Genomic DNA, 18692 nt, shown 5'->3' with positions numbered 1-18692 from the left:
CAGCATTATTGCTCATTCTAGAATGTAGTAGATGTGAGAACCCCTTTGTTATTTAGACTAACAGGTTTTTGAGATATTTTGCTGCAAGTCCAATGCACCAGGAATAGTTTTTTTCTTTATTAAAATAAGATTTTTGAAAAAGCTGTCTTTCTGCACCTACATGGTTGATAGAAACTACTGTGATAGAATTCTAGAAATCTGAGTTTGTGGTCTTGGTGAGGAACCCTCTCTCTTCCCCAAAGGTTAAGTGGGCTATTGGTTTTCTTGCCTTTGCAGAGAGGCTGGGTACTTGAATCTCTCAGTATTATCTCCTTATCCTGCTACAGTCATCCTTCTAGCCTAGATGATACCGGCATGGGAATCATTCCTTGACCAGGCCTACAACTCTGTCTTCCCTTGACAGAGTAGTCAGTATTACTACCAACCCAACAGTGAAAAGTTTTCAACTCTAAACATCTTTCATAGCCAGATCAACTATGTTAAAACAGTATTATTACCAAATAACTTGATAATAATATGGTTTTATTTTGTATCTTACAAAACCATTTGACATGACCTGTGGAGCTGGGCTGTGGCAGGCAAAGTGAGTTCATCAACAGTTGAAGTCATGGCAAAAATGAACACATCTTGATAGATACACTTATGGTATAGATTATGTTGAGGGTTTCATGGATTTATACTTATCTCCAAGCCTCATCAAATTATATACATTAACTATATATTGCTTTTTGCATGTCAGTCATACCTCAATAAAGTGGTTTTTTAAAAAAGTGAAAACACCTCCTATTCATTAAATTTTTACTACAAGGCAGCTTTTATGCTAAGTTTTTATATATCTTCTTTAATCTTCTTGACAATTCTATGGGTAGGTATTGTTATCCCCATTTTGCAGATGAGAAGACTGAGTTTCTGAGAAGTTGAGTGCTAAAGACTACAAAATGCTTTGTAAGTCAACAAGGTAGGATTTGATCTCAGAAATGCCTGACTCCAAAGCAGGGGTTCTTAACCATTATAATATAGTACTGTCTTGCCTCCTATGATGGCATAAAGGATTGTATCAGCATGGATAATTTGTGGTTGAAATCCTGGATGGGAATTCATAGTCTAATTTTTCTCTACAGTAATATTTCAAGATGCAACATGATAGGAGCAGCTGATGAAGTTCAATCTTTCATTGTCTGGCAGAGTAGAAGCTGGAAGCTCCTTCCTTCTACCCCTTCCACCTTGTGATGGATTTTGAGGACCCTTCAAACTTAGGGGGCAGTTTTGAGAATTCCCTGGGCTACAGGTGAACCCTTATATATTAGAACCTTTAACAACTGGTTAAGACTTGAGTGTGGCAAAAGACCCATTTATTCAATCAACAAGCAGTATGGTAGTACATACTACATTAGAATAAAAATACAGTAATGAAATACGGCACAAAATTTGAGGATATTGTGACTGTCTGAAAAGATAAAACATTTTAAGAGAAATGATGAAACTTTTAGGCATGTTTTTTCAAGCCAAAGGGCCATTATAAACGAAGAAGAGCATTTACATCCTCAAATGGCATCTTAAATTGTTGTGTGATGTTGGAAGTCTTGGGCTTTGGTTTCCTCATCTAGAATAAAAAAAAAAAAAGGCAAATCCAAATCTTGCTTAGAGATAGTCTATTTTTGAGGTAGTTAGCAAAACAATTTTGCGGGGGAGGCCAAATCTCTGTGAAAGTGTTTTTTAATTATCTTTAATCAGTGGTAGTATATTTCAGCGATTACACTGGTTATAAATGGCACTATTTAATTAATTAATTTATTTTTAAACGAATTTCACTTGGCATACTGGTAATTAAACAGACACGAAACCCGGGTATGTACACTATGGTAAGTTGCCCCTCAGTGTTCTCCAGCTACACAGCCCTTTGTGGTGGCAATTAAGAAAATATTTGCTGAATTTTGCACTTTCAGTGCCTATAGACTTTTAACATCTAATGGACACGCACAGCCAAACCATTTGTTTATTGGCTATACGAGAAGCGATGAGCGATGACTAATTTGGGAGTGAATCCCCTCCGCCCCCAACAGCGTTACTTTTGTCTGATGAGTCCATGTGAGCAGGGTCACACCCAGCCAGATGCGAAAACGAGGCAGACCGACATAAAGCAAAAAGCCCCTGCCCTGCCTCCATCACCCCTAAAAGCGTCCATTTGTACACTGTTAGCTCTGAGTCCCCTACTTTTCTCTGAACACGGAGACTTCTCCCAAAGGCGCCTTCCTTAGTTTTCAAGGCGGGGAGGGCGGGGGCGGGGGAGGCGGTCACGGAAGTTCACTAGGAACGGTTCTTCCCTCCCGCTCAGCCGCCCGCCCACTAGCCGGCGACCTAGGAGGAAGACTTCCAGCAGTGAATTCCTGAGGTAACGTCCGCCCCTGCGATCCCCGCTGGGTATGGTAGTTTGCCTGGGTCTCCCAGTGCCCTCACGGAAGTACAGAGGGGGCTGGCGGAGACTACATTTCCCAGGAGCCCTCGGATAAGGGGGGCGGAGCCGACTTTGGGGGCGGGGCTCAAACCGGTGATTGTGGCGCCTCATTCATAAATGCAGCGGCGATTCATGATGTAGTTTGAGTGGACTGAGAGGCCAGGGTACTGCGGAGCGGTAATTTGTGGGTGAAAGGAACGGGGGAGCTGGTGTGTTTGTCGCCCTCCATCAAAGAGTGTTGGCGGGGCGCGGGAGGGACCTGCTCCGGGCCTCTGAGCTGGCTCAGCGGGGCGCGGAGGGAGCCGCGGCCGGGCGACTCTGCGGCGGCGGCCAACATTAATTCTGTGGACGTCCCAGCTTAACGCTGTTCTGTGGGGAGCCTGCCTTTCAGGGACGCTCACCGCCTGTGGTTTTGGCTGTACTTCAGGCTGCTGTTTAGAAGCGCAGGGGACACGGTTCGAAAAGAAAGTGTAAAGTGGGGTTGCTTTCTCTCCTTAAGGCGGATCATCATCGATGATCCATCAGTCAGGAGCTGTCCTTTAAAGCTTTGCTGTGGATTCGTGGTTTTCATGAACATGTTTTGGGAGACTGATAAATCATCTCCCAAATCAACTAGTTATACGGTCGGAGGGTGACTTTGGGCTAACTGTTAGTGTCCACGCAGAGAATTTATTCCTCCAAACCGCTTCAAGTATGTTTATATAGCACTCTCTGGAGGTTTCGAGGCCGTGAATTTGTTTCAAACCGATTTTGATATCCAAAAAAATCCTAGTCCACATGCTAATCCTTTCTAGACATTTTGCTATATATATATAGGTTCTTTATAGTTTGCCTGAATATTAATAATAAATAGCAGATTAAGGTGAAACAATATTTTTATCTTATGCTGACAGTAAACAATATTTTTATTCTTATGCTGACAGTAAATACACTTTTAATATTCATGAAATTAAAATGACGGAATAGAGGTCTTTAAGTGTGGTTTTTTTTTTTTTTTTTAAGATTTTATTTATTTATTTGACAGAGAGAAATCACAAGTAGGCAGAGAGGCAGAGAGAGAGAGAGAGAGGAGGAAGCAGGCTCCCTGCTGAGCAGAGAGCCCGATGCGGGACTCGATCCAAGGACCCCTCAGATCCATGACCTGAGCCGAAGGCAGCGGCTTAACCCACTGAGCCACCCAGGCGCCCAAGTGTGGTTTGTTTTAAGGTGTTTGTTTTAAGATGCATATGTCTTGAGTGCTGCAGCACCACCCGCACTCGTCAGTGTAGTAGGGAACTTTTTTTAGTTTTTTGATGTTACAAAATAACCTTGTAACTTGTCTCCTTTCTAAATTTGGATTTCAAATTTTCCTGCTAGTCTTTGAAATTTAACATAGATTACTTGGTTGAGTTTGATGAAAAGCTGTTACGTTTTAGATAGGTTTTCAACTCAAAAATAATTAGAATTAGTTTACTTGGAACAGATTTTTAAAAATTATTCAGGAATAGCAGATGTTCAATAAACTGCCCTAATCTTAAGTGTACTACCCAAATGTATACACCGGTGTAATTAACACCAGGTGAAGATAATAAGATTCCCTATCAGCTCTGAAGGCAGAAGCCCCTATAACCATGAGTCTGACTTCTCTACTTATCAATTTATTTTGCCTGTTTTTGAACTTCCTATTACATGGAAACAGTATAAATCTGTTGAGACTTGGACTCAGCATTATGTTGCTGTTTGTTGCAGCAGTTTTTAAAAAATGTGTGAATAGCTGTTTTCCAACTGATATCTGAGAAAAATCACACTGTCGCTTTGGTCTTTGCTTATTGAATAGCTTGCAAGCATTCCTTTTGTCCTATATTTTCTTTGAACAGTATTACAAACTGATGATTCATAGTATTTGTATATATGTTTTAACAGCTGTACCGATGACATTATTTCAGGATTCTGCTTCAGAAAATTGAGCATAAGTATTTTCAGTGTATGTTGTTACACTCAGTAAAGCAACAAGGGAAACAGCAGTCTCTTGTTTTAAAATTCCATTAAATCCGGTTTTAGTAAAATGACCCCATCTGTCTTTCAGTTCTCCAGTCACATTAGCTACTTTTAAGTGCTAAATAGCCATATGTGATCAGTGGCTATCATAATGGACAGCACAGTTCTAGGTAATTGTGCTTTTTTGTCTTTATTTCTTATAAAGTGTTTTGCATTTTGCCTTTGTCAGTTTAACTATATCTTGGATATATTTAGGACTCTCATATTGGTACTTAATAAGCTTACTTGGTTCTCTGTAACCACTGCATAATGTGAATGATGTAATTAGTTGGTCCTCCCTTAATAGACATTTAAGACATTAATCTCAGTTTATTACAAATGTTGTGAACTTGTGCCAGTATAGCACAAAATGCCTAGATGTGAAATTGATGAGTCAAAGTTTCTGTACATTTACAGTTTGGATGGATATTGTCAAATTGCCCTTCAAAAGGTTTTTACCAGTTTACATTCCCAAGTAACACTTTATGAAAGAGTTCTTTTCCCACAATGGGGTTTAGCAGTTTTTAGCTTTTCCAACCTGGTATGTGAAAAATATTATGTCGTTATTGTTTTAATTACTATTCAGTTGAGTGATGATGAACTTTTTTGATGTTTGGGCATCTATATTTCTTTTTCTGTTTATATCTTTTTTTTTTTTTTTCAGACACTGGTTACAAAGCTAAATACATGTTTGCCTTCAAATTGCCATTTTTCATTTTCTTTGGAGATATCCATCAGTTTGGCTGTCTATCTATCTTAAAGTCTAGAATTGTATCTGAAAAATAGTGTGACATGTTATTTCACTTTGGTACTAAATTTTCTCATTTCTCCCCTCAAGGTCAATGCTATAGTAATTCTCTACTTTCTTCATTCTCATCAGCCTACAGACACACTTTTATTTCTCCCGTCTTAAAAAATCTTTCTTTACTCTGCCTCCCTGGGCAGCTACTGTCCTATTTATTTCCTTCACTTAATAGCAAAACTCCTAGAAAGAGTTAGCTATCCTCAGTTTCTTGTTCTTTTGTGTATTCCCTCCATTCAAACTTTTTCAGCCTTCCTCTTCCCCAAGTTGCTCTTATCAAAGTTATCATGACCTTTACTTTGCTCAATTCCAAGGTCAGTTCTCAGTTCTCCTCACCCTTCATGTGTTAACAGCTTTTAACACATATCTTTCTTTCTTGAAATACTTTCTTCATTAAAAACAAAACAAAACAATAAAAAACCACTTTCTTCACTTGGCGTAAAGGACACTATACTTTCTACATCTCTTTTTTGTCTACTGTTAGTCACTTTGTGATCTCAACAGGGTCAAGGCTTCAAATATCATCTATATGCTAGGGATACTCACATTTATGCTTCACAGCCTTGGCTACATCCATGAATCCCATTCTTCTGTGAATCCCATTCTTGTGTGTCCTGCTGCTTATATGATGATGACTGGAATGTCTACTAGGCATCTTCAAATGTGCCAGGGGCACCTGGGTGGCTTAGTCAAGTGTCTGCCTTCGGCTCAGGTCATGATCTCAGGATCCTGGGATGGAGCCCTGCATGGGACTCCCTGCTCCGTGGGGAGTTGGCCTCTTCCTCTGTCCCGCCCATTGCTCGTGCAGCCCCCCAAATAATAAAATCTTGAAAAAAAAAATTCAGCTCTTGATTTCTCATTTCCCTCAAACCTGTTTCATTCCCAGTTTTCCCCATTTCAGTTAATGGCAACACTGTTCTTCCAGTTGCTTAGTCAGAAAATTTTAAGGAATGAAGGGGAGGACCCTGGTGACCTTGGGAGGTTTGGTAGACAATAAAGGAGGGAGTCGTAAATAAGAAAATCATATGAGATTCAGAATTTAGTGGTTTTTATGGTGGAGGAAGGGAGAATCATCTGGAAGCGAAAAAGGACAATACAAAAAACACATATTCTACTCCCAGGCCCAGTGGTTCAGAGTATGGGCTGTGTAGGAAGAGGTGTTTTCAGGAAGGTGAGAAATGAGGTTGAGGATAATAGATTTTGCTAGTGATGGACTTTGGGGCTGCGTGGACATTGGACATGGAATAAAGCATGTGCATGGATATCAGAGCATTGAAGATAAAGAGTTGCTTAGGAGCCAAGTGGCTGATGTAATAAGTCTAAACACATACCGAAATTAATTTGAGAGAATTTGAGATAGATAGTGGTGATGGGACTCTAAGAATTAGTGGAGGTCATTCTGCAAGTGAAGGTTTTCAATATGAAGGCTGGGGTCTTATTCCATCCCTCATATCTGCGCCACTTGTTCCTTGACCTCCACCCGGTCCTTGAGTTTATCTCCTAAGGAGGACTCCTGTCTACCCTCTCTAAACTTGCAAATCTACTTCTCCCATATTGCTTTTATTTTTCTCCTCAGCATTTATTACTATATAGCATACAGTAATACTCTTAAAACTATAGCTTTTTTTTATATGCATGTATTTTCTTCACTAAGACTCTGATTTATTAACTGCTGTATACCGTATGCCCAGTGACTAAAATAGTATCTGGCACAGAGAAAGGACTCAATAAATACTAGGTGAGTGAAATCAGTCATACAGAGGAGGACAAGCTTATCTTCTCTGTGATGTGCCATTTAAATTTATTGCATGGTGACTGAATTACACTAGGAATTTGGTTATATTAGAGTATGATTCATACAAAGTAGCTGTCCTATTATATGAACTAATGTAATTTTGTTGTTGAGTATCGAATGAACACAAATAATATTTTATAATACTGAATTTATTTTAAATAATAGAATCTTAGTTCTGATTTAATTTTACTTAATTTTAGCAAACATTTGTCAAGTTTCTCCATTCCTTCCTAGCAGGAATGGATGGTGCTAGGCATGGGTGACTATATCTTCAAGGAACTCCCAGCTTGGTAGATTATGAACACAAAGGCAGAGTACCACTAATATTGAGATGCATGCCAAAATAGTGATATCGAAGACCTCTAAGAATACAGATGAGGGTCTGCTTGGTGCGTGAGGGGCTGGAAGGGGGTTGAAGGAATTAGAGAAATGCCAGTGAAACCATGGTGGTGACTCTTGTTCTGTAAGTAGGGAGAACATGGGCTCCCCAGTTGGGCAGAGAAGCCATGTGGGACTAGGGCCAGAAGCATGAAAGTGTAATATGGGTAATATTTGATAGTTAGAGTAATCAAATAACTTAGAAGATGCTCTAGTTCCTAGAGTTTTATGTGAGCTGTTTTTATTTTATTTTGTTTTTATTTTGTTTTATTTAGCACTTGTATAAAATCCTCAGTAATCAAATGATTAAATCAGAAGGGAACTTAGGTTTTTGATTGAGTCAATTTGGATTTTTTTAAGACTGAAAAGAAACCACATAGTTTAATGCCCAACTGCTTTGCTGGTTGAAGTCTTTTGTATTTGAAATATTCAGTAGATTTTTCGCTGATTCGAGTTTTGGGTAGAATAGCTTTAACCAATGCTTTTTGTTGGCATCTTCTTTCTACAGGTTTTGGAAATTAGTAGCTCTTCTAACCTTTATATTATTTAAATATAATTTTATCATTGGACTAAAATGTTCCTGATGCCAACCTCTTCTGAATTGAACAATGGACAGAACTTCTTAACCCAATGGATGACCAATCCTTCTCGGGCTGGGGTCATATTAAATCGTGGGTTTCCTCTTTTGGAAGGAGATGAAGAGAAGCAAGCAAATGTAAACATTTCTACCAGTTTTCCTGTTAAAGCCACACATTTTTCAAATAGCTTCAGCCTTATAAGTGAAGAAGATTCACTTCGTGAAGTACAGAAGTTGGAGTCTAACAGCCCTTATAAACTACAATCAGATAAATCTGAAACACATATAGTGTTTCCTTTAACTAAAGAAGGACCACAAATAGTGGTATGTCAAGATGCTCCTGGATACCGGGAAGACAACAAAAATGACTTTATCTCAGATCTTTCCAGTGAATGCAAAGAAGTAGCTTATAAAGACCCACTTTTTAAAAAGCTTGAACAGGTACAAAAGTATTTGGCCCAATATGTATTTATGTTATTGCAAGTTTCTGTTGATGATGAAAAGTCACCTGCTCAGGGTCTCTTGTTTCTTCCCCTTTATTATGAAATCCTCAAAACACCAAATTTTGCCTTTTGTCTAATGTGAAACATTAACAGAGGTTTGGTATGTAAGATATACCACTTGAGGTAAAAATGTCTTTAATTTTCTGTTTTACTTGGTAAAAACTAAATTAGAAATGGTTGATCAAATATTAGGGAGAAAATGTTGATCATAAATGTACTGACAACTATCCTATTTTAAGAACCCATGGATTCATATGACTTTTAATGTTTCTTAGTTGGGACAGTCGGTATGGTACCCTTCATAAAAAGATGGGATTTTGGAGTATTGGTGGTAGGTGTAGTTACTTAGGAATCTCCATTTGGAACTCTTTTTTAGAGGTGATATGGAAAGGGAGATGAAAGGCATTAAGATAAGTATAAGGAGCAAAGATCCATAAAGAAATGTAAAGTTAATTTAATCAAATAAATTTTATGTTTAAAAAGTTGAAAGAAGTACAACAGAAGAAGCAGGAACAGCTGAAGAGGCAGCAGTTAGAGCAACTACAAAGACTCATGGAAGAACAAGAGAAGCTGCTTACTATGGTGTCTGGACAACACACACTGCCAGGTAATTTTTTGCTTACATAGAACCTTCAGTTAGTACAACAGTGGACAGTTACATACATTTCTCACCTTCAGTTGTCTGACAGGTTATTTCTACCATTTCTCTATCATTTGTTGTAAACTCCAGTTTCCTTAGGGGCCTTGCAGAGAACTGTGAAATGATGCTAGTGGTTATGTAATTGGGGCAAGTGGGAGCTGTGCCATTCTGGAGCATGTGTGCCCTGCTTAATGGCATTCATATTTATTTATAATAAAATTTTAAAAAGATGTAGCAGAATAAAATATCTAGAGCCAAGTTTGGCCTGGAGCTACTGGCTTACAGTCTTTGCCTCAGGGTCATAAATGTAACTATGTGTAGAAGCCATTCTGTTCAGCAAAAGGACCATACCAGAAATGTTTTCTCTGGTGGGAGATGACAAAATTCTTTGTTGTAGGCTAGATCAATTAAAAGAAAGAATGATGTACTTATCAGGAGAAACTAAACCTGTTAAAATGTGATCTGGAGCAGTGGTTTTGAAAGTTGTTTGACCATACTGCATTATAACGAAAACATTTAAACTCATAATTTCAAAGAGATTTCATAAATCAGATCTTACTGGTGCACCTGACATGTAGCAAGGATATATCCTATTTATCTAATCCTATTCTTGGTCACTAAAAAAAGTGCCAGTCATGATTCTGATGATAAAATTACTAATGGATTGTGTCCCACAGTTTGTAAAATAGTGATGTGCAGTTGCTTTTCGATGCTCTCTTTTAAGAGACACTACTGATTCAGGAAGGTGCCTGTTCTGTTCAGAGGTTGCACTGGGCATTGAGAATACAGAGAAGAAAAGACATTGGCAGATAACTATGCAGGGTGTAGCCAGATGGGATTTGGGGAGTGGTAGTGATGAGAAATGTACCATATGAAAACTGGTTTAAGGAATAGGGTGCTTATCTTAGCAAATATAGAGAACATAGTGTGTGTCTTGAAATAGTTGAATGGTTCAGGGTTCCTTTATGAAATACATAAAGAGGATAATCAAGAGCATTTAACTAACAGCCTGTGATACTTCTTAAGGTAGAAATAGCGCTATGGTAGAACAATAGGGAAGCAGATTCTTCACAGTTCTTAATATTTAAGAACTAGCCCCATTTATTTATGGAACATTGCTTTTAGGGCAGTGGTTTTCACTGTTTGGTCTTAGGACCCCTTAACACTCTTAAAATATTGAGGACCCCAGAGAGCATTTGTTACATGGGCATTTACTGATGAATTTACTGTATCAGAAATGAAAATGGAGATATTTAAAAAACAATTTTTAATTTTTAATTTTTTAAATTTCTTTTCAGTGTTCCAGAATTCATTGTTTATGCACCACACCAAGTACTCCATGCAATACATGCCCTCCATAATACCCACCACCAGGCTCACCCAGCTTCCCACCTCCTGCCCCTTCAAAACCCTCAGATTGTTTTTCAGAGTCCATAGTCTCTCATGGTTCATCTCCCCCTCCAATTTCCCTCAACTCCTTTCTCCTCTCCATCTCCCCATGTCCTCCGTGTTATTTCTTATGCTCCACAAATAAGTGAAACCATATGATAATTGACTCTCTGCCTGACTTATTTCACTCAGCATAATCTCTTCCAGTCCCGTCCTTGCTGATACAAAAGTTGGGTATTCATCCTTTCTGATGGAGGCATAATACTCCACAGTGTATATGGACCACATCTTCCTTATCCATTTGTCTGTTGAAGAGCGTCTTGGTTCTTTCCACAGTTTGTCAACCGTGGCCATTGCTGCTATGAACATTGGGGTACAGATGGCCCTTCTTTTCACTACATCTGTATCTTTGGGGTAAATACCCAGTAGTGCAATTGCAGGGTCATAGGGAAGCTCTATTTTTAATTTCTTAAGGAATCTCCACACTGTTTTCCAAAGTGGCTGCACCAACTTGCATTCCCACAATAGTGTAAGAGGGTTCCTTTTTCTCCACATCCTCTCCAACACACATTGTTAACTGTTGTTAATTTTGGCCATTCTAACTGGTGTAAGGTTGTATCTCAATGTAGTTTTGATTTGAATCTCCCTGATGGCTAGTGATGATGAACATTTTTTCATGTGTCTGATAGCCATTTGTATGTCTTCACTGGAGAAGTCTCTGTCCATGTCTTCTGCCCATTTTTTGATATGATTATCTGTTTTGTGTGTGTTGAGTTTGAGAAGTTCTTTATAGATCCTGGATATCAGCCTTTTGTCTGTACTGTCATTTGCAAATATCTTCTCCCATTCCGTGGGTTGCCTCTTTGTTTTGTTGACTGTTTCCTTTGCTGTGCAGAATATTTTGATCTTGTTGAAGTTCTCAAAATTCATTTTCGCTTTTGTTTCCTTTGCCTTTGGAGACATATCTTGAAAGAAGTTGCTGTGGCTGATATCAAAGAGGTTATTGCCCATGTTCTCCTCTAGGATTCTGATGGATTCCTGCCTCACATTGAGGTCTTTTATCCATTTCGAGTTTATCTTTGTGTATGGTGTAAAAGAATGAAATTCGACCATTCTCTATGTATAGCTGTCCAATTCTCCCAGCACCATTTATTGAAGAGACTGTCTTTTTTTCCACTGTGTATTTTTTCCTGCTTTGTTGAAATTATTTGACCGTAGAATTTTGGGTCCATATCTGGGCTCTCTACTCTGTTCCACTGGTCTATGTGTCTGTTTTTATGCCAGTACCATGCTGTCTTGTTGATCATAGCTTTGTACTAAAGCTTGAAATCAGGCAATGTGATGCCACCAGTTTTGTTTTTCTTTTTCAACATTTCCTTAGCAATTTGGGGTCTCTTCTGATTCTATACAAATTTTAGGATTGTTTGCTCTAGCTCTTTGAAAAATGCTGGTGGAATTTTGATTGGAATGGCATTGAAAGTGTAGATTGTTCTAGGCAGTATAGACATTTTAACAATGTTTATTCTTCTGATCCACGAGCATGGAATTGTCTTCCATCGTTTTGTGTCTTCTTTGATTTCTTTCATGAGTGTTTTGTAGTTCCTCAAGTAGAGATCCTTTACCTCTTTGGTTAGGTTTATTCCCAGGTATCTTACGGTTCTTGGTGCTATAGTAAATGGAATCGATTCTCTAATTTCCCTTTCTGTATTTTCATTGTTAGTGTATAAGAAAGCAATGGATTTCTGTACATTGACTTTGTATCCTGCCCCACGTTACTGAATTGCTGTATGAGTTCTAGTAGTTTGGGGTGGAGTCTTTTGGGTTTTCCATTTAAAGTATCATGTCATCTGTAAAGAGAGAGAGTTTGACTTCTTTGATAATTTGAATACCTTTTTTTTCTCTTTGTTGTCTGATTGCTGTTGCTAGGACTTCTAATACTATATTGAACAAGAGTGGTGAGAGTGGGCATCCTTGTCGTGTTCCTGATCTTAAAGGGAAAGCTGTCAGCTTTTTCCCATTGAGGATGATATTTGCTGTGGATCATTCATAGATAGATTTGATGAAGTTGAGGAATGTTCCCTCTATCCTTATACTTTGAAGCGTTTTAATCAGGAATGGATGCTGAATTTTGTCAAATGCTTTTTCTGCATTAATTGAGAGACCTGTGGTTATTCTCTTTTCTCTTATTGATTTGTTCTATCACATTGATTGATTTGCGAATGTTGAACCACCCTTGAAACCGAGGGATGAATCCCACCTGGTCATGGTGGATAATCTTTTTAATGCACTGTTGTGTCCTATTGGCAAGGATCTTGTTGAGAATCTTAGCATCCATATTCATCAGGGATATTGGTCTGAAATTCTCCTTTTTGATGGGGTCTTTGCCTGGTTTGGGGATCAGGGTAATGCTGGCTTCATAAAAAGAGTCTGGAAGTTTGCCTTCTGCTTCAATTTTTTGAAACAGCTTCAGAAGAATAGGTGTTATTTCTTCTTTGAATGTTTGGTAGAATTCCCCAGGGAATCCGTCAGGTCCTGGGCTCTTGTTTTTTCATCACTGCTTCAATCTCGTTTTTAGATATTGGTCTATTCAGGCTGTCAGTTTCTTCCTGGTTCAATTTTGGAAGTTTATAGTTTTCCAGGAATGTATCCATTTCGTCTAGGTTGCTTAACTTAATTGGCATATAACTGTTGATAATAATTTCTTTCTTCTTTTTTCTTTTCTTTTCTTTATTTATTTGAGAGAGAGAGAGAGAGAACGACAGAGAGAGAGAGAGAGCATGAGAGGAGAGAGGTCAGTGGGAGAAGCAGACTCCCTGCTTAGCAAGGAGCCCCATGTGGGACTCTATCCTGAGACTCCAGGATCATGACCTGAGCTGAAGGCAGTGGTTTAACCAATTGAGCCTGCCAGGCATCCGATAATTTCTGATGATTGTTTCTATTTCCTTGGTGTTAGTTGTGATCTCTCCCTTTTCATTCATAATTTTATTAATTTGGGCCTTCTCTCTTTTCTTTTGAATTAGTTTGGCCAATGGTTTATCGGTCTTACTGATTCTTTAAAAAAAAAACAGCTTCTAGTTTCTTCAATGCATTCTACTATATCTCTAATTTCTATCTCATTGATCTCTGCTCTAATCTTGATTGTTTCCCTTCTTGTGTGTGGAGTTGGCTTAATTTGTTGTTGATTCTTTAGTTCTTTAAGGTGTAGAGACAACTGGTGTATTCTGGATTTTTCAATTTTTTTTTTTTTAAAGATTTTATTTATTTGACAGACAGAGATCACAAGTAGGCAGTGAGGCAAGCAGAGAGAGAGGGGGAAGCAGACTCCCTGCTGAGCAGAGAGCCCGACGCAGAGCTCCATCCCAGGACCCTGGGATCATGACTCTAGCTGAAAGCCACCCAGGCGCCCGGAACCAAGCATTCTTAAGCAAGGTGGTCTTTAGCTTCCAGGTGTTTGAATTCCTTCCAAACTTTTCCTTGTGGTTGAGCTCCAGTTTCAAAGCATTGTGATCTGAGAATATGCAGGGAATAATCTCAGTCTTTTGGTATCGGTTGAGCCCTGATTTATGATCCAGTATGTGGTCTATTCTGGAGAAGGTTCATGTGCACTCAAGAAGAATGGGTATTCTGTTGTTTTAGGGTGGAATGTTTGTATATATCTATGAGGTCCCACTGGTCCAATGTGTCATTCAATGCTCTTGTTTCATTATTGGTTTTCTACTGGATGATCTGTCTATTACTGAGAGTGGCATGTTAAGTTCTCCTCTTATTAATGTTTTCATATCAATATGACTCTTTATCTTGATTAATAGTTTTCTTATGTAATTGGCTGCTCCCATATTGGGGGCATAAATATTTACAATTGTTAGATCTTCTCGTTGAATAGTCCCTTTAATAATTATGTAGTGCCTGGGGCGCCCGGGTGGCTCAGTGGGTTAAAGCCTCTGCCTTTGGCTCGGGTCATGATCCCAGGGCCCTGGGATCAAGTCCCGCGTCGGGCTCTCTGCTCCGCAGGGAGCCTGCTTCCTCTGCTCTCTCTCTCTGCCTGCCTCTCTGCCTATTTGTGATTTCTCTCTCTCTGTCAAATAAATAAAATCTTAAAAAAAAAAAAAAAGAAAAAAGAATTATGTAGTGCCCTTCTGTATCTTTGACTACAGCCTTTAGTTTATAATCTAATTTATCTGATATGAGAATCGCTACCCCAGCCTTCTTTTGAGGCCCATTGGCATGAAAGATGCTTCTCAATCCCTTCACTTTCAGTCTGGATGTATCTTTAGGTTCCAAATGGGTCTCTCCTGTCATTTTATCCAATCTGCAACCCTGTGTTGTTTTATGGGTGCATTGAGGCCATTCACGATGAGTATGGTTATTGAGAGATATGTTTTTATTGACATCATGTTACCTGTGAAGTCTTTCTTTCTGTAGATTGTCTCCATAAATTTCTGTTCAATGATATTCTTAGGTTTTTTCTTCTTTTATAGAACCCCTCCTTTATATTTCCTGCATTGTCGGCTTGGTGGTCACATACTCTTTTAAACCTTGCCAGTCTTGGAAGCTCTTTATCTCTCCATCCATTTTGAATGTCAGTCTTGCTGGATAATGTATTCTTGGCTGCATGTTCTTCTCATTTAGTGCCCTGAATGCATCTTGTGAGCCTTTTCTGGCTTGCCAGGTTCCTGGGGACAGGTCTGACATTATTCTGATGGGCTTTCCTCTGTTCGTAAGCAATTTCTTCACCCTAGCTGCTTTCAGGAAGTCCTGTCTACAATTATGATTCATCATTTTCACAGTCAGGTGTCTCGAGGTCTTTCTAGATTTTATGATCTTGGGATCTTGGGGGAGACCTTTCTTCTAGTACACGAATGCTGGTTGCATTCGTGAGATTGAGAAAATTTTCATGGAGAATTTATTCAACTATATCTTATAGTCTTCTTTCTTTCTCCTCCCCCTCAAGGATTCCAATAATTCTGACGTTGGAACGTTTCATGGCATCATTTATTTCCCTAATTCTGTTTTCATGGCTTCTAAGCTCTTTGTTCCAGGCTTCCTCCTGATCCTTTTTCTCTATCTGTTTGTCCTCCAGATCACTAATTCTATCTTCTGCCTCAGTTACCCTAGCTTTTAGAGAATTTAGATTGGATTGGAACTCATTGAGAACATTGTTAACATCATCCCTGGTGGCTTTTACTTCTGCCCTAATCAATTCTATTTTGTCATCAAAGACTTTCTCCAACCTAGCTATTGCCTGAATAATTGTTAGCCTGAATTCCCTTTCTGACATACTGTCTATGTCCATATCCAATAGCTCTCATGGAGAGGGCCCAGTCTCTGAATTTTTATTTTGTTGGGCATTCCTCCTCCTAGTCATTTTGGTGAGAGATGGCTGAACAGATGTGTAGCTCAATGTATCAACCATCATGCAGGCAAGGTGCACCCTGGAACGCTTCTGCCTGCTGGCGTCTTCTGCCCCCATAGAGATCCAGAAGTGTATAATTCTAATCTCAGGCTGATTTCATGGGTGATCAGAATTCTTTGGTAGGTAATCAGCTCAGTTTAGGGGAGAGGTGGAAACGGCGTCTCCTCCTACTTCTCCGCCATTTTGTCTCCCAGCCAGAGCTTTTTAAAAATTAATTCACTTAAAATAATAACCAGTTACATGTTATCATAACTAACATTTTTTTAAATGAAAAGGCTTTTCTAAAAAATGAGAAAAATGGCATAGTTTTATATTTTTGAAAATCTCTGAGTTAAAAGTTCAGCTGATTCTCCTATTTGCTTCTGCATTCAGTTTCCTAAGTTATATTGTTTTGGTTGAAGCATGTGAAAAAAAATTCAGCTTCATATGGTGTTTAATTGGAAGAAGGAAAGAGGAATACTATAATAGCCTTTTGAAGTAATTGTGGTTCTTTCTTTGATATTGTATCCAAACCTAAGTTAGTAGTGATTCACAGTATGGAGTCTGAAACCATATTCATGCACTTTTTTATACTCTATTACATAAATTATATTGGAATATCTTGACATTTTGAATGGCTCTTTTATTTTGCATGATCTGGTGAAATTGTGCATTGATTATTTGGGAAATAGTGGTTCATGGACTTATGTGGGTCTTTAAAATACTAACATTTCAATATGTAATATAAAAAAATTATATCCATTAATACCACTACAGATTTCATCATGAAAGTCCTCAAGTATTATGAAACTGTCAAAGATCATGGTGGTAGACATGTTTAATGAGTCCTCATTTTTACTTGAAGGTTTGAATTTTACCATTCTTAGCAAATACTGTCAGTTATTTTCCTTGAAGTGACTGGTTCACTCGTTTCATTTTTGAGAAAATACCTGCCAAGTACCAAGTTTAAATAATGATAGTTTGTCTCTCTCTTTTTTTTTTAAGATAAAGGTAATGTTCTTTGAGAGAAGTGGCTAGTTGAGCTTACAACTGCAAAAAAAAAAAAAAAAAAAAAAAGGCACAGCCATGTCTTGGTTTGCAGCAGAAATGATTTATGCATACTTTCTGTTTTGTCCAATAGAATATTCAAAAGACATGTACTCAACAGTTAAAATTCAATTAACAAATTAATAATTTTTGTAACTTTAGGACATTCTTAAGTAAAACAGGTTTTTTCTTTCTTTTTTTTTTTTTTTAAACTGCAAGTGCTTGGTAGTAACTCATACAGTGACTGCTAGCACAGTTGGGTGCTCCTGTCCTGCTTTCGAGTGAAACCAGCAGTTTCCATTTCTCTCTTGCATCATCAGTGCAGGTGTCAGCAAGGTGAAAAAGGCAAATATTGTCTTAATATTTTATGAAAATAGATTTGGCCTGGGGGATGCCCTGAAAGGATTTTAGAGACCTTCAGGGGTTTGCAGACCACACTTTGTGAGTTGCCACATTGAGCTTTTGGACTTTTATCAAAGACATCTTCAGTCTGAAGTGGGAGGACTGTCAGTCAAAAATGTGAATGGGGAGAGTATTGTTATAAAAGAAAGGATGTAGAACCTGATAATCAGAGAGGACCTACCTATTTTCCAGTTTTATTTGTGGGCTGGAGGTGAGGCCGATGGGTATGAGAGATAGGTAGCCTGGCTCTTTTTATGTTTTATTAAACATTTCCCATTGTGTTTCTTCTTCATCTTTTTTTTTTTAAAGATAAATTGCTTTTTAAAATTTTTTTTATTAATTTCACAAAGAGAAACAGCTAGAGAGGAAACATAAGCAGGGGGAAGTGGGAGAGGGTGAAGCAGGCTTCTTGCTGAGCAGGGAGCTTGATCCCAGGGCTCTGGGATCATGACCTGTGCCAAAGGCAGATGCTTAACCACTGAGCCAACCAGGTGCGCCCCCCCCTTTTTAAGATTTAAGAAAAAGATTTATTTATTTTAGAGAGAGCACATGCATATGTACAAGAAGCAGGGCAAGGATAGGGAGGGCAGAGGGAGAGAATCTTCAAGCAGACTCATCATTGAGCACAGAGCCCGATGCAGGGTTTCATTCTATGATCCATGAGATCATGACCTGAGCTGAAACCAGGAGTTGAACCCTCAACTGACTGAGCCACCCAGATGCCCCTAAAGATTTTTTAATCTCTGCAACCAGTGTGGGGCTTGAATTCATAACCCCAAGACCAGAAGTCATACGCTTTACTGACTGAGCCAGCCTGATGACCCTTCACTTCTAAATTTAGTTGAGACATTCTGGGAGAAGAGAAGAATAGTAGGAGGATTTCAAGGAGATGGTACAACAACTAGGATGGAGTTTTGACATCTACCCTTCCAGAATTACAAATTAGAGATATATAGCAGGGGAATCTCTGTGTTTATTTCCCAACCAGAGACTCAAGAAAACAGTGAAACGGTAATACAGGAAATTTAGAAACTACAGAGAAGTACAAAAGTCACCTATAATTCTACTGCCTGAAGATACCAAAATGTTAACAGTAATCTAGAGGAAAGGTGCTTTTATAGGCCATGACACAGGGCAGTTATTTGTCATTGGGGAATTATTCCAATCATTTTGTAGCCATCTGCCTTGGCACTCTCCGTGTTTGTCACGGGGCTGCAGAGTTGACAATTCCAGCAGTGCTTCTCTTCTCATGGAACATGAATCAGGCAGTGCCTTCCAGAATCAGGCAGTGTTGCA

At 38.7% G+C, this 18692-nt stretch overlaps 1 protein-coding gene and 1 long non-coding RNA gene across 8 annotated transcripts in view; one reads left to right on the top strand and one right to left on the bottom strand.

Annotated features, from left to right (window-relative positions):
- Nucleotides 1-1129: 1129 nt before the first annotated feature.
- CPAP (centrosome assembly and centriole elongation protein) overlaps nucleotides 1130-18692 on the top strand; it is a 63899-nt gene continuing 46336 nt past the window's right edge. For 2 of the 7 annotated variants that reach the window (XM_082701645.1, XM_082701651.1), the window contains exons 1-3: nucleotides 2529-2632; nucleotides 7955-8464; nucleotides 9010-9133. In XM_082701645.1, coding sequence (XP_082557771.1) covers nucleotides 8021-8464; nucleotides 9010-9133 — 568 coding nt within the window. In that variant the 5' untranslated portion in view covers nucleotides 2529-2632; nucleotides 7955-8020. Of the gene's footprint in view, nucleotides 1289-2528; nucleotides 2633-4528; nucleotides 4603-7954; nucleotides 8465-9009; nucleotides 9134-18692 lie in introns of those variants that run through there. The other 5 variants (XM_082701647.1, XM_082701648.1, XM_082701646.1 and 2 more) reach the window with 5 other exon arrangements.
- LOC309849279 lies at nucleotides 1336-2485 on the bottom strand. Its single transcript, XR_014303633.1, has 2 exons — nucleotides 2215-2485; nucleotides 1336-1603 (listed from the first exon to the last, which is right to left on the bottom strand). It is a non-coding gene; the product is annotated as an uncharacterized lncRNA (long non-coding RNA).

This window comes from Mustela nivalis (genome assembly GCF_964662115.1).
Source record: "Mustela nivalis genome assembly, chromosome: 15".
NCBI classification, from domain to species: domain Eukaryota; kingdom Metazoa; phylum Chordata; class Mammalia; order Carnivora; family Mustelidae; genus Mustela; species Mustela nivalis.
Note: the sequence above shows the minus strand (reverse complement) of the source record. Positions and strands in the feature narration are given on the sequence as shown.